The sequence below is a fragment of the Neospora caninum genome, chromosome II, assembly GCF_000208865.1.
Source record: "Neospora caninum Liverpool complete genome, chromosome II".
Taxonomy (NCBI): domain Eukaryota; phylum Apicomplexa; class Conoidasida; order Eucoccidiorida; family Sarcocystidae; genus Neospora; species Neospora caninum.
Genome location: NC_018387.1, coordinates 81055 through 94350, shown reverse-complemented (window position 1 = coordinate 94350; position 13296 = coordinate 81055). Strand labels below are relative to the sequence as shown.

General features: G+C 54.1%; 1 protein-coding gene across 1 annotated transcript; it reads left to right on the top strand.

Moving 5' to 3' along the window:
- Positions 1-1027: 1027 nt before the first annotated feature.
- Positions 1028-13296, top strand: NCLIV_004690 (heat repeat family protein, related; the record flags this gene model as incomplete). Its single annotated transcript, XM_003879978.1, has 16 exons — positions 1028-1117; positions 1528-2114; positions 3037-3156; positions 3584-3806; positions 4371-4523; positions 5086-5153; positions 5439-6304; positions 6914-7050; positions 7393-7755; positions 8096-8167; positions 8634-8755; positions 9371-9730; positions 9857-9913; positions 10528-10678; positions 11341-11491; positions 11891-13296. The coding sequence occupies 16 exons, from the start codon at positions 1028-1030 to the stop codon at positions 13294-13296; spliced, it is 4926 nt and encodes a 1641-aa protein (XP_003880027.1).

Genomic DNA, 13296 nt, shown 5'->3' with positions numbered 1-13296 from the left:
AACCCTGCAGAAAGCCGCGGCAGCCACTTGAAAGTTCGGTGGCTTTTTGACGGGGAACCCCCCGTAGAAAATGGAGGGCGGCAGGCAGAGCGCTGTTGCTGGTGTAGGTACGCTTGCTGCTTGGCGGGAACGAGGTTTGCACGTTGATTTCCGGCTGCTTTTCGTCGTTCTTTTCTCAGCGACTGGCCTTCCTCTTTTTTTGAAGGCTTGCACTACTGAATAGCTTCTTCCTTCCCCTTCACTTCAGCGGCAGTCTCACGCCGCCCAGCTGTGTCTCCCCGGTCTAACCAGGCACGCGCGTTCTGGATCTTCATTATCTTCTCCAGCGTACTTTCGAGGTCTTTCCTCCTTTCGTCTCCGCAGTTCCTTCTTCTTGAAGAACTTTCTGGTGCTTTTCAATGCCCCTGTCGAGTCTCCCCGTCCTCGTCGTTCGACTGCCGACGCCTCTCTGTGCAGAGGCGTCCTGTCTCACCGTTGATCTGCGAAAGATCCTCTTTTTCTGCTCCTTCGGTTTCCAACTCCGCTTCCGCTCGACTCTTCCACACTGGCCGCCGCGCCCGACTCTCTTCGTTCTCCCTGTCTTCTATCCACCACTTCCCTTTGAGGGTTCTTGCCCCCGTTGCTGCCTTCCTCTATATCTCGTTCATCTTCCTCTCCTTCTCTATCTCCTTCCTTTTCTTCTTTCTCTCCTCCTGTGTCTTCTTTCTCTCCTCCTTTGTCTTCTTTCTCTCCTCCTTTGTCTTCTTTCTTTCCTCCTTTGTCTTCTTTCTCTCCTCCTGTGTCTTCTTTCTCTCCTCCTTTGTCTTCTTTCTCTGTTCCTTTTTTTTGGGTCATTCCTCTGCCTCTCCTTCGTGCCTGTGTGACATTCCTGTCAGCCCGTACTGCGTGACCATGTCGCTTCATGGCACGTGCGGTCTTCTGTCTTGCCTGCTAGACCGCCTCTCTGTCAGCGCCGCCTCCCTCTGCTCTTCTTTCCTTGGTTCTCCCTTTGTTTTTCGCCTCTCCTCTCGGATGCCCAGTAGCGAGGATGTTCTCTTCTGGTGAGGGAATACCCGATGGAGGCGAGGAGGAAGACGCGCCGACCTTGGAGCGCGTTCGCCAGCTGGCGAAGAGTTCAGTGAGTCGCAAGTTCAACGAAAGAACGAGCATGAGGACTTCCTCAGAGCACTCCTGAACAGATCCCCACGGCATTGATTCCGCCACGGCACGTGAATATACAGTCCCGGGAGTCCTAGCCGCTTTGCTGTCGCCATCAGACACCAGAGCGGTTGTGACCCACACGCATCACAGCCTTCCAACGGCAGCTGCTTTCTTTCTCACGCTCTCCTCTCTCCCTCCATCTCTTGCTCTCTCTTCCTCTGTCGCTTTTCTATCTTTCCTTCCCTTTCTCTCCTCTTTGTCCCTTCTCTGTCTCTCCTCTTTGTCCCTTCTCTTTCTCTCCTCTTTGTCCCTTCTCTTTCTCCTCTGTCTCGCTCTGATTCCCTCCCCGTGCTGCTTCTCGGCTACGGCACGCATGCTTGTTTTCAGGTTCCTGTCCAGCGGGTGCTCAGTGTCTCTCTGCTGGTCGACTTCCTCGCCGACTCTGGGGCTGCAGCGACTGTGCCTCGACCGGTCTTTCTCGCTCTTCTGTACGACATTGCCTCGCTGCCTCCACCCGCTCCTGCCGTTCCTCCGTCCCCCGACTCAACGAGTCCCCGGCGCCGAGCGTCTTCGCCGCCCTCGGTGCCCACCTCGGCGTCTTCAAACCTCTCAGGCAGCTCGGCAACCCTCGCCAGTGGCGCAGCGCCAGGAGCCTCGGGTGTACGTACCCCCGGCGAGCTCCGGGCGTCGAGCGAGGCAGTCCCCGCAGACCAGCCGAAGACGCAGTCTCCCGCCGCTCCGGCGTCCCAAGCGTCCGCGCCTGCTGGCCGCTCCTTCTCTTTCCTGTTTTCTGGGGGAAGTTTAGGCAGCACATTCGCCTTCCGCTTCGGAGCTGACGGGGGCAGTGGAAAGAAGGGGAAAAACGCACAACTCGCCGCAGAAAATGCGGCAGCCGTTGCAGCCGTTCGAAAGGCGCTCTGCGCCCGAAGCGGAGACATCGCCGCCTGCCTCATCCAAGCAGATCCTGAACAAGGGTGCGCCGCCAAGAACAAACTTACGAAAAAGAGACACACATCCATCTGCCTTTTTCCGTGGATTTTCCGGATGCATGCGTGTCAAACCCCACTGCTTGACGCGCCTTCCTAGCCTCAGGACCACCTATATATATATATATATATATATGGGTATGCAACTTGTGTAATATACAGGTATATATGCCTATCTATCTACCTATATATATATATATATATATATAGATAGATAGATAGATAGATATCGGAGGCTCTCTCACTGGACGGAACCCATGGAACTGTGCTCCCATTAATAAGAATCATAATATAATTCGCCACGCACGCACAACGAATGGGATAGATCAAGCTTTTCCCTCCAGAGGTATTAGCAGTATCTAGAATTGATGTACGACAGACGCTCTCATTGTTCCGCTACCTAATCGTAATCTACAGTTCCAGATGTTAAGGATCGCATGCCCTCGCTTTCTACGTGGACGAATAGATATGCCGAGAAGCGACTGCACTAATAGGCATGCGGTTAGCTGCAGCCGGCGACAAAAAGAGAGGTTCTGATGATCAACCGGTTTGGTCTTTCCGCGCAGACAACTCGCGGGGCTTGAGGGTGTCGTGGGCGGAAGGGAAGAAAAAAGATTAAGTTGTGCGCCTGACTGAGCACGTGTTTTTGTGGTTTTTTCTTTATCGATGTGCCTACGATGCGTATGCATGCACGTGCAGAGAATGCGCTCATGTACAAGCGTGCATATATATATATATATATCCTCGTCGTCGCTATTTCTGTCTTGGTTGTGTCTGATATCTGCCTGTGCGTGTGCTGCTGTTGACTCTCTTCCTGTTCACTTTTCTCTCTGTCTCCGTTTTCTCCTCTCGTTCTCAAGTGTGGAGAGACACCTGAGGTGCGCTCTCGTTTCTTCCTTTCCTGCGTCAGGTATGCCCACGTGCATGAGGATTTGCTTCCGCTGTACGAGCAGCTGCTGCAAACTGCGGACGACTGGCCAACCAAGACCGCCGCGGCAGACGCCATTCTCCTCCTCGCCACGCATCTCAGGTCTGACAAACTCAACGAGCTTTTCCAGCGCTTGCATGCGTGGGGCAGAGAACTTGCGCGTTTTTCGACCTGAGAGATTTGCGTTGCGAGACTCCCAGGGTCGGCATCTTAGCTCGGCCGCGCTCTCTCCAGGGGATATGCATTTCTCCAGATCTTTGCGTACAAGTTTGTAGGCTTGTCTTTTCCACACTGTATACCTATATGTACAGAGGTATCTGTATATATATGTATCTATGTATATGTGTATATGCATATCTGTATATATGTGTATACGTATACATATGTATATATGAAGATTTTTGTAGGTTTCGTGGTCGAGTGGCAGTGCGGGCTGGATGGAGAAGATGTTTATCTTTTTCGGGTGCGGGGGTTCTGTGGCGTCGCTCAGCTTTTTTCGCCCTCTGCCGCACCTGTGTTTCTCGTGTAGAGCCAAGGAGAGACTCGAGCGTGTCCTGCCGATCGCTCTGCGTCTCTCGAACTGCCTGGAGCAGCCGAGCCTGCGGATTCTCGCCGTCGGATTTCTTCACCTTCTCTTTGATATTTCTTCTCCCGTCGTCTCTACTCACTTCATTCTCCCTCAACTCCTCTTCCTCGCAGTCGAAGACCAAGAACCTGCTGTGCGCCGCTGTGCTCTGCGGCATGTCGCCGTTGTAAGCCCGCGCACTTGCCACGTATGCGCGTTGATCCCTTTGGCAACTAGGAGCAATTATTCCAGGGCGATGGCCGGCGCTTGATTTCTCGGGAGACTTCACAGTTCTGTATACGCGTTTATGCTGACATCCCTTCAAATGCATATCCCTAGGTGCACGCATGAATATACCCATCTGTGTGAATATATACATCTATATATATACATCTATATATATGCATCTATATATATACATCTATATATATGCATCTATATATATACATCTATATACATATGCGTATGTGTGTCTTGAAGGGTGTCCACGGGTAGCGGGAGCGACAGGTGTTTTGTTGGCAAGTCCTTTGTGTCCATCGATGGCGGCTGCTGAGAACGGTTAAGGGTGGCGCCTCTGTACGAAAAAGAAAAGAGCCTGCATGTGTGCGTGAATGAGTGGTGTACCTGTGTCTGTATTCGAGCATGCACACCGTTGCATGCGTTTATACATCTTCACATGCAAATTTACGCTTTTCGACGTCACGCTTTCCTTTCCACCGCAAGTGCTTCGTGCTGTGGTTCGCCCTCTCAGGTTTCCTCGTCGCTCGATCCCGCTGTGTTTTCTTCTCGCGTTCTTCCGTGCTTTGAAAAACTTTTGAGAGGAGTCGGAAGGGACAGTCGAGACGGAGGACTCGATCCGTCTGTCCGCGCTGCGGCTGTCTGTTCTCTTTATGACATCGCCAAGGTAAAAACAGAACGAGAAACGGCGGGTGCACAGGAAGAAAGAGGCAGGCAACAGACGAAAGTGGAGACGGACAGAAAAGACCTTTGGGAAAAAATTGTGAAGCGAGGAACAAGTCGGCTCAGGCAAGGAAGCAACACGAGGGGGAAGGAAGAGAAAGGGGAATGGCGAAGGAGAGAAGACGAGAGAAGAACGAGACGTCACAGAGCATGATTCAGAAAAGGGCGGAGAAACCACAGACGACACGACAGGCAACTTCTCTGCTTTTTAGTTCCACTGTTTTCGTGACAGCCGCGCGAAAAAAAATGCTGGTTTTTCTGCGTCCAGACGTCTCTTCCTTCTCTCACTGTCCCGTCGTGCGCAGCTGGTTCTTTTTTTCCCCGGTGTGCATCCCTTCTCTTCCTCTGTCCCTCAATTCTCGTGGGGTTTCACTCGCTCTTCCCCTCGTGTTTCCGCTGCCCCGACGCCGCAAGATGCGAGTTCTCCGCTGCCTGCTCGAGTCTCGCTGCTTCTTTCCGCTTTGTTCTATCGGAAATCGGTTTCCCTTCTCTTCCGCTCTGCGCAGGCGGCTCGCCTCTCTGTTCGTCTGCGCCTTCTCCCTGCTGTTGAAGAACTCCTTCGAGACCCTTCTCCGTAGGTCGTCCGCCACCCTTTCCCTCCGTCTGCGTGCGTTTGCACCCTCTCTTCTTCTCCCCTTGGTTTCTTTCCTCTGTATCTCTGCCTCTCGCTACTTGTGTCTGTCCATCCTGTATTTCGTTCCTCCCTCTCTCTGTCTCCGAGTCTCTTTCTTCCTGCCTCTACCCTGCCCCTGCGTCGCCCGCTCTCTCTCCTCTCTCTCTCTCCACTCTTGATCTCATGGTGTCTGTTCCTGTGTCCCCCCTTCCTCACGCTGTGCGCTTGCTGCGCTCCCCCTCTCAGGGTAGTGCGCTTCGCCGCGCAGCAACAGCTGGGCCGATTCCTCTCCTCGATCGGCGCGTGCTTGGACCCGGCTTACACTGAGCAGGCGCTGCATCGGGAGGCCGAGGCGCGACTGGAGCGAAGGCAGAAGAGATACGAGGACACGGAACTCTCCCTTTCCAGTGCCGATGCTTTGCCTGGAGCGGCCGCGGGGAACGCGGCGCACGCTCCGGGCTCTTCCGCTTCTCTGGGAGACGCACGAGAAGACGTGGACAGAGATAAAGGAACAGGGGACGAAGCAGAGAACGACGGCGAGGAAGAGAAAGAGCGGGAGGAGAGTAAGAGAGAGGGGTTTTGTGTAGGAACGTCACCTGCAGGGGAAAGAGGAGACCCAGGCTTGGACGAAGATGAGAAAAAACTGAGCCATGAGCGAGAAGAGAAGGAAGAGAGACAAGAGACGGCAGAGAGAGAAGAGAACGAAGAGAAGGCAGAGAGAGAAGAGAACGAAGAGAAGGCAGAGAGAGAAGAGAACGAAGAGAAGGAAGAGAGACAAGAGAGACAAGAGAAGGCAGAGCGAGAAGAGAACGAAGAAAAGGAAGAGAGAGAAGAGAAGGAAGAGAAGGAAGAGAGAGAGCGAGAAGACAAGCTCCTCGCTCAGGTTGATCTCGAAGTCACAGCGGCTTCGGTTGCGGCTCTCATCAAACTGTTCGCGCAGTTGGCAACGGGAGATGCCACGCTTCTCGACGCAAGAGAAGAAGAGACAGCAGAGTTGATCCGGAGAGGTTCGAGGGGAGAATCTGAGAAGAAACCCTCTTTCTTCTTCGGTGCGTTTGCCTCCGGGGCGACCCAAACCAACGCGACTGCAGCCGAGCACGGCGAGAGCGAAGGTGAGACGGCGCGGCGGATCAACAAAGAGGAACGAAACGGGACGACTCGCCACAGGACTCCGCCGAGAAGAAAAAACGCGGTGACTCGTCTCTTCTGCGCCCCTGTTCCTCGCCTTCCAGAGGCCTTACAGCAATGCGTGCGGTCTTGTCTTGCTGTGCACTCTTGCTTCCTGGCCCCTCACTCGCCTCGTTTCCGAGTTCGGTCGTCCTTCGCTCGTGCTCCACTGCCGCGCTGCTGTCTCGTCGCTGTTTCGTTCTGTCTCTCTTGAGTGTCTCTATATTTGCTTCTCCTCTTGGTTTTTCTTGCAGGCCGTGCGTCGTACTCGCGTCTTTCCTCTTCGTCTCTCGACCAGCTTGGCGCTCAGCCTTCGACTGCGCCCTCCCCTTGTTCCTGCAGCTCTTGCCGTCGCTCGAGCTTGATTGCTCTGCAGAATTCCCTTGTCCTCGCGCCGTCCATCTCTTCCCCCCTGTCTTCCTCTCTCACGTCCTCTCTGTCTTCCTCTCTCACGTCCTCTCTGTCTTCGTCTCTGTCTGCGACTCTCACCGCGTCCTTTCCGTCCTTCTCGCCCTCTTGGCTTGCCGGTTCCGCGTCTTCGTTCTCGTCTTCAGGGTGGGGCGAGCCTGTAGCCCACTCCGCGGCGTGCTGCGCCTTCGCCTTCGCGGCTGTCGCGACGGCCGCGGGGCCGCGTGGCTGGCCGCTGCTCAGCGAGGCCTTCCGCAACCTCGTTAGGCACCACTGCAAGCATGTAGGCTCAAGCGGAAACCGGAGAGAAAAAGGGGAGAGAAAGCAAAACGAAAGCGAGAGAGAAAAGGGAGAAAATCGGGGGGGGGGGGGGGAGGGGGGGAGGGAATTCTGGCGCAAAAGAGCCGTGTACCTCCTCCGCTGTGAATGGGGCCGCGCGAAGGATCGAAAGAATAACTGACGCTCTCCCGCGAGGTTAAGGCATACGTTCCACTCTCTACTTCGAATATCGACTCTCTCCGGACAGCACACAGAGACAAAAACAGGGAGTAACGACGCAGAAGTTTGGCGTCCATTTTCTTCTGTTTTGATGCCTCTCTTCTTCTGCCTCTCTGGATTCCCTCAGGTCCGCAAATCGATAGCTGCATCTTTCCATCTCCTTGTCGCTGCAGCGCTCGCGTCTCCCTCCGCTTCTCCTCCTGCGCCTTCTGTCCCTCATTCCTCTTCTCCCCTTTCTTCTTCTCCTTCTTCTCCCTCTTCTTCCTCCTCCTCTTTTCCTTCTCGACCGAGGCTGGTGCGCGAGCGTGCCTTTTGTGTGGGGCCGGGGGATCGGGGCGAATATCTCTTGAGGGGGGTATCAGAGAGAGAAGGCGAGGAAGCGTCCGTGGGCGGAGAGCGAGATCCCTCAAAAGACGGAGATGTGGACAAGGAACGCTATTTCCTCGTTGCACTCGAATCTCTGCTTCTTGACGGCGATGTTGACATACAGGTACTGCGCCTTCGCTGATTGGAGACTGTTTCGGAAAAAAAAACCGGAACGTGAAGCCTTGGCCCAAGCGTTTTGCTCTAAATCTGTGACTGCCCTCAGACAGGGGTTTTTAATGGGCCAACAATTCTCTGCGAAGCAGGCGAGAGCGGATGCGTTGTTTTCCGTAGCACATGTGTGCAGAGAAGGCGAGGAAGAGGGGAACTTGTTTTAAACGGACAGTTTTCATGGAGTTTCTAGACAAGTTTGGAAAGAGCTTCTGAGGGAAGGGCAGTTTTGAGGTGGTGATCCGTCGATTGTCTCCTCGGAAATTCCGTTTTCTTTTCCCGTGGTCTCTGCGCAGATGGCTGTTCTGGGAAGCATTGCGCAAACCATAGCCGCCTTCTCCCCTCCAAGTCGTCTCTCGATCATCGGCGTAAGGTCCATTTTTCTATCTCGTCTTCTCGTTCCCTTCCTCTGCTTTTTTCCCCTCCGTTCCATTCTGTGCATCGTCGTTGTCACTAGTTCAGGGGGGATGTTTCCTTTCCGATGTCGTGAACCCACTTCGCACGCCTGTTCTCTGTAAATACACCGACGGCGGAGGTGGTCCAACACAGAAGACATTCAGACACGTCTACGGACCCACGCATGCAACAACAGGTATATATTAATATAGAGAGAGTCCGAGAGGGGCGAAGGCGCGTCTACAGTTGTGATATATAGGTCTAGTATATCAAGACAGAAAGGGAATGTGTATTGCTCTACATATTTGTGTGTTTGTCCCCCCCCTGTATCTGTAGATGGATGTGAGGAGTCGCAGCGGATCGTGCGCCGCTGCGTTAGATATACAAGTGCACGTACGCATCTGATGCAGTTGTTTTTTCTGCATGCAGACTTTACAGACTGTGGTGTTTACCTCGGAGTGGTTTTGGAGCTCTCGCCTGCTCCTCGCACAGCAACTCGAGGCCCTCTTTCTTCTCCATGATCCTCAGCTGCGTGCAGGCCTTCTTTCTCTCGCCTTCACGTAAGCCTGTGGATCTCTCCAGAAGAGGTTTCTCAGTCGAGTAGCTGCATGCGCTGCAAACAGGCGTGGATGCACACAAATAAATGTAGAGTGCACACAGGTTGGGAAACGCAGCAGCAGACCGAGGAGAAAAAGGTCAATTCGTGAAGAGAGTCGTCTCCTCTCCGGTGTGTCTCTCTTCCCTCGCCGACTGCTCTCCCGTCTGTCGTTCGCGTGCGCAGAACGGGGCAAGAGGTGCCTTTTCACGTATTTAAAGAGCGAAAGAGAAGACAACTCTACATATATATATATATATATGTATATGTATATATTTGAGTTCGTGCATTCTCAAGTTCCTCTGTCTTACGACTGTGTCCCTCGCGTGAGGAAACGTTTTCATGCAGGTATGTTCTCTGCACGTTGAAGAAATGCCTTTGAGACATGCAGAAGAAACACGACAGTTACGTATACAGACAAGTCTATCTGTATGCACAGACCCATATATATAGATATAGAGAGAGATATAGATGTATAGGGATATAGATATATAGATATAGATATAGGTATCTGCCTGAGGTAGGGAGAAAGGGTCCAGTCGCCTTCCGGTGTCTCTGTGGTGTGTTTCTTTTGTTTTAGTCTTCTTCAGGATTCGACAGCGATTGTGAGAAAGGCGGCGTGCCGATGTACACCTGCACTTCTTGCTTCCTGTTGTAAGGATCTCGTCGCGGCGATTCCGCCTCGCCCGGTGCCGCGCTTCGTTCATGAGCTCTCTCGGCTGCGACAGCGGTCTCCCCTGCCAAATGCGGAGTGTCCGTCCAGGAAAGTCTGCCCCGACGGGCGGGAGGCGCACGCGAACGGCGTTGCGGGGACTTCGAGGGAAGGAGAGAAGACAGTCGCGAAGGCGACAGGAGACGAAGAACTTGACGGGCTCCGACACCTCCTCACCAGAGGGGAGCAAGTCAGCGTCATTTGTGATATCCTCGAAACCTTCGCAGAGTAAGAAGCTTCGGATCCATCTATCATCGTCTAGGCCTGGATGCGAATGTGCGGAATCTCATGCCGTTCGCCTTTTTCCATTTTTCGTGCCTTGGCTGCTTGCGTGTGTCTCTCGACGCTTCCTAGGAGCCCGCGGTTCGCCATCCGCCAGCTGTTCATCCACATGGCTGACCAGATCATCCGGTGAGAAAAAGAGTCTTTTCGAACGCAAGTTGGAAACGGGCGTGTCTGCTCAAAGAGAAAGCGAGAGAGGAATGGAGTCGCCCCCGGGCTGGAAAGGCCAAAGAGGCGAAATCGTGGCGGATGGGTTTCAAAGACCAGGGGTGTCTGACCGGGTTGTTCGCGTCTCCTACAAGGAATAATCGAGTATCAACTTGCACATACGCGCAGCATTAAAAAGTGTGTACGGTTTGTGATTAATGCTCATCGCACGCAAACGGCCAGGAAGAATCTCGAGAACGAGATTCGCTTTTCCCTTCCCCCTCTTGCCTTCTGCTCTCACCGTCTCTGGGCGAAAACGCGGCGAGCAGGGAACACATGAGGGCCGAGCGGGAAGGGACAAACGGAGCGAGAAAGTTGCCAGAAAACCCCCACAAGAAGTTTAAAGACTCTGTCCCCCGACAGTTAGTTCAGAGACACGGCAAGATGTTTTTTCCAGGCATCGCTTCTTCGAATATCATCTCCCGGAGGCTGGGTAGGGCTCGGTCGAGAATCCCGTGCTTGAGTCTTCCTTTTGGACTCGGCGCTCCACGTGGTGAGGCCCGACTTTCTCCGTCTTTGGCTCTTTTCTGTGTCAGGCACTGCCCGCGGAGTCTCTTTGAACTGTACTTCATGCGCGCTCTCGCGTACCTGTCGAGCGACCGTGTTGCCAACGTGCGTCTCACCTGGGCGAAACTGCTTTTGCCGCACCTTCGAAAACCGAACGGGAAACTCAAGGACAACTGTCTGGTGAGCTTGTAGCACGGGGGCGGCCTCGGCTCTGGACGTCGAGCGAGACTCAAAGGCGCTCTCTAGAAGTGCACCAAAGCGCGACGAGCGCGGGAGTGTAGATGGAAACTCGCCCAGCTATCAGCGAGAGTTTCATAGACAAAAGACTCGACACACAGGGCGAGATCTCAATCTGTAACAAAGAAGCACCCTTCCATATATATATATATATATATATAAATGTATATGTATATATGTATATGTATATGAGATATGTATGAATTTCTGTGGATAGAGATCGGTGTATTGATGCATGTGCGAGGATCTGTAAATGGGATTTTGGGGACAATGACGATGTGCCCGTGAGCTGGATGACTCCAACGTCGATTTGCATGTATGAATTCACGCTTTCGAATGTCTCTTTTCTCTCGGAATAGATCGGCAAGTGTATGCACAGCCTGGTGTGTGTTTTGAGTGTCTTCTTTCTCTGGCTTGTGGGTCCACCTCGGGATCAGAGAAGAGACATGTTTCTCTTCGCGTCGAATTTGTCGCCGATTGACTTCGATTTTTCCCTTCCTTCTTCTTTGAAGCTTCTCTGGAATCAAGCCTCAGTTGTCTCAGGGGGGGGCGAGGCTTCGTTTTGTTCCGTGTCTTTCTGTTCCTTGCTCTCGCCTGTTTCCCAGCTCGTCTGCGCCGCCAAGAGCCTCCGGAAGACCGAGCGAGACCGCGAGATGCGATTTCTCCTCGACAGCTGCGCCTTTGCAGAGGACGAGGATCTCCGGATGGTGGACGGTTTGGAACTGCGCGACTTCGACCGCAGCAGCGTCCTCTCTGGTAAACGAGCAGAGGAGCGAAAACCGAAAAGAGAGGAGAAAGCGATACTCCACACAGAAGTGCAAAAAGGGTTGTCACTCTGTGCGAAGTGTTCGTGGTACCGCCACATTGTAAAGACACAGCTAGGAAAAATGGGGATAGAAACAGCAACACCGTTCGGTAGCTAGCCGGAGCGGTGTGTACAGATATATATATATATATATATATATATGTCTTCGTGGGCGGTTGGAGACACGTCTGCGTATGGGTGGGGGCTGTGTACGAGAATTGCTTTCCGGTATCCGATGAAAATTGAGAATCCGAGAACTGTGGACCATCCCTGCAAGAGGGTGGAAGGTTTGGCAGCAATTCGAAACCATCGCAAATTTATGTGTCGCCGTCCGATTGGTTGTTGCGTAGGACGTCGTGGGAGCAGCGCCGAGCTCGGCATGGGGCGACTCACGCTGTCGAGAGGCGCGTGTCGTTCAGGGCTCTCGTCCTCGGATTCTTCCGAAGATGAGGCAGACAGGTTGGAAGATCGTAGACAGGAAGATCGCGGGGCCGAAAAACGCGGTGGCGTCTTCTCTCCGAGAAAAACGGCGGACTTGGACCAGACTGCTTCGGCCGCTTCGCTCGTGGACGCCTCTGCTGGCGCCGCAGGAAAAGCCATGTCTCTCGAAAGCGACAGGAAGGCGGGTGGTTTCGGGGAACTGCGGTCTTCTCGAGGGAATGCGAGTGCGCCCAGCGCGGACGCGGAGTCCCGTGAAGAACCCACGACGCCTGAGACATCTGCGGGAATGGCCACGCAAGTGGAAGGCCGAGACTCTCGAGGGGGTGAGCTGGCGACTTCGGCGGTCCCTGTAGAGAAGAAGGGAAGACAAAGGGCTGAGGGCGAGACTCGGACCCAGCTGTGGGCTCTGGGGCTCGAGGACACCGGGGACGGCGTGGGTCAACCGGGCCCGTTTTGGAGCCCAACGCGCGCGGAGGGGACAGAAGACGCCTCCGGCGCTGGGGGGCCTAGCATGGATCCCACTGCGACAGGCGCAGGGGGATCGAACGAGAAGAACGGAACAGATAGCCATACAGATAGACAGGGAGGTCGAGACGAGAAAGGAGTGAGTGGCGTTTGCGGCGCGCGTCGAGAACGAGCAGGGAAGGCGTCTCAGGCACAGCGCGGCAACGCCTCTTTGGACGGAAGCCTCGAAGAGGCGGCTGAGGCGGAGTTGACGGCGGCAGTGGATGAAGCGCAAGAGTTGACGGCGAGAGACGAGAAAGCCCGAGCGCAGGGCGAGGTGTCCGTGGTCTTTTGTCCGCCGAGTCAGCGCGGAGGCTCGCCAGGAAGGCCCTCGTTTTTGCCCTTCGCTGCAGAGACACGCGAGGCAGGGCGCGATTCACCGTTCCGTATTCCGTCAAGTTCACTGCCCCAGTTGTCACTGGAGAGTCGCAAACTGCCTCGGTCGTCTCTTCCGGCTTCGCCTGCCTCGTCTCCCACCTGGAGAAAGGAGAGCGGGAAGGACGGAGGCCGCGTTTTTGTCGTAGAAGAAAGCACCTTTAGAGACAAGACAGAAGACACACTCGATGCCATCTATGGCATGCCCAGAAGTCCACAAATTGTTCCTGCTGGAGTCATAGGCATGGTAGAAGAGACAGCGGTAGGCAGAGGTTCGTATTGGGGGATCGATTCCCCAGAGGAGCTCAAGAGTGCGGCCTCCGCGGACGTGTCTGCTGTCGAAGCCGTCGAGGCTTTTTGGGGGCAACGAAGCGATGAAGAGAATGATAGAGATTCAGCAGGAACAGAGGAACACGAAACGAGGGACGAAACATAG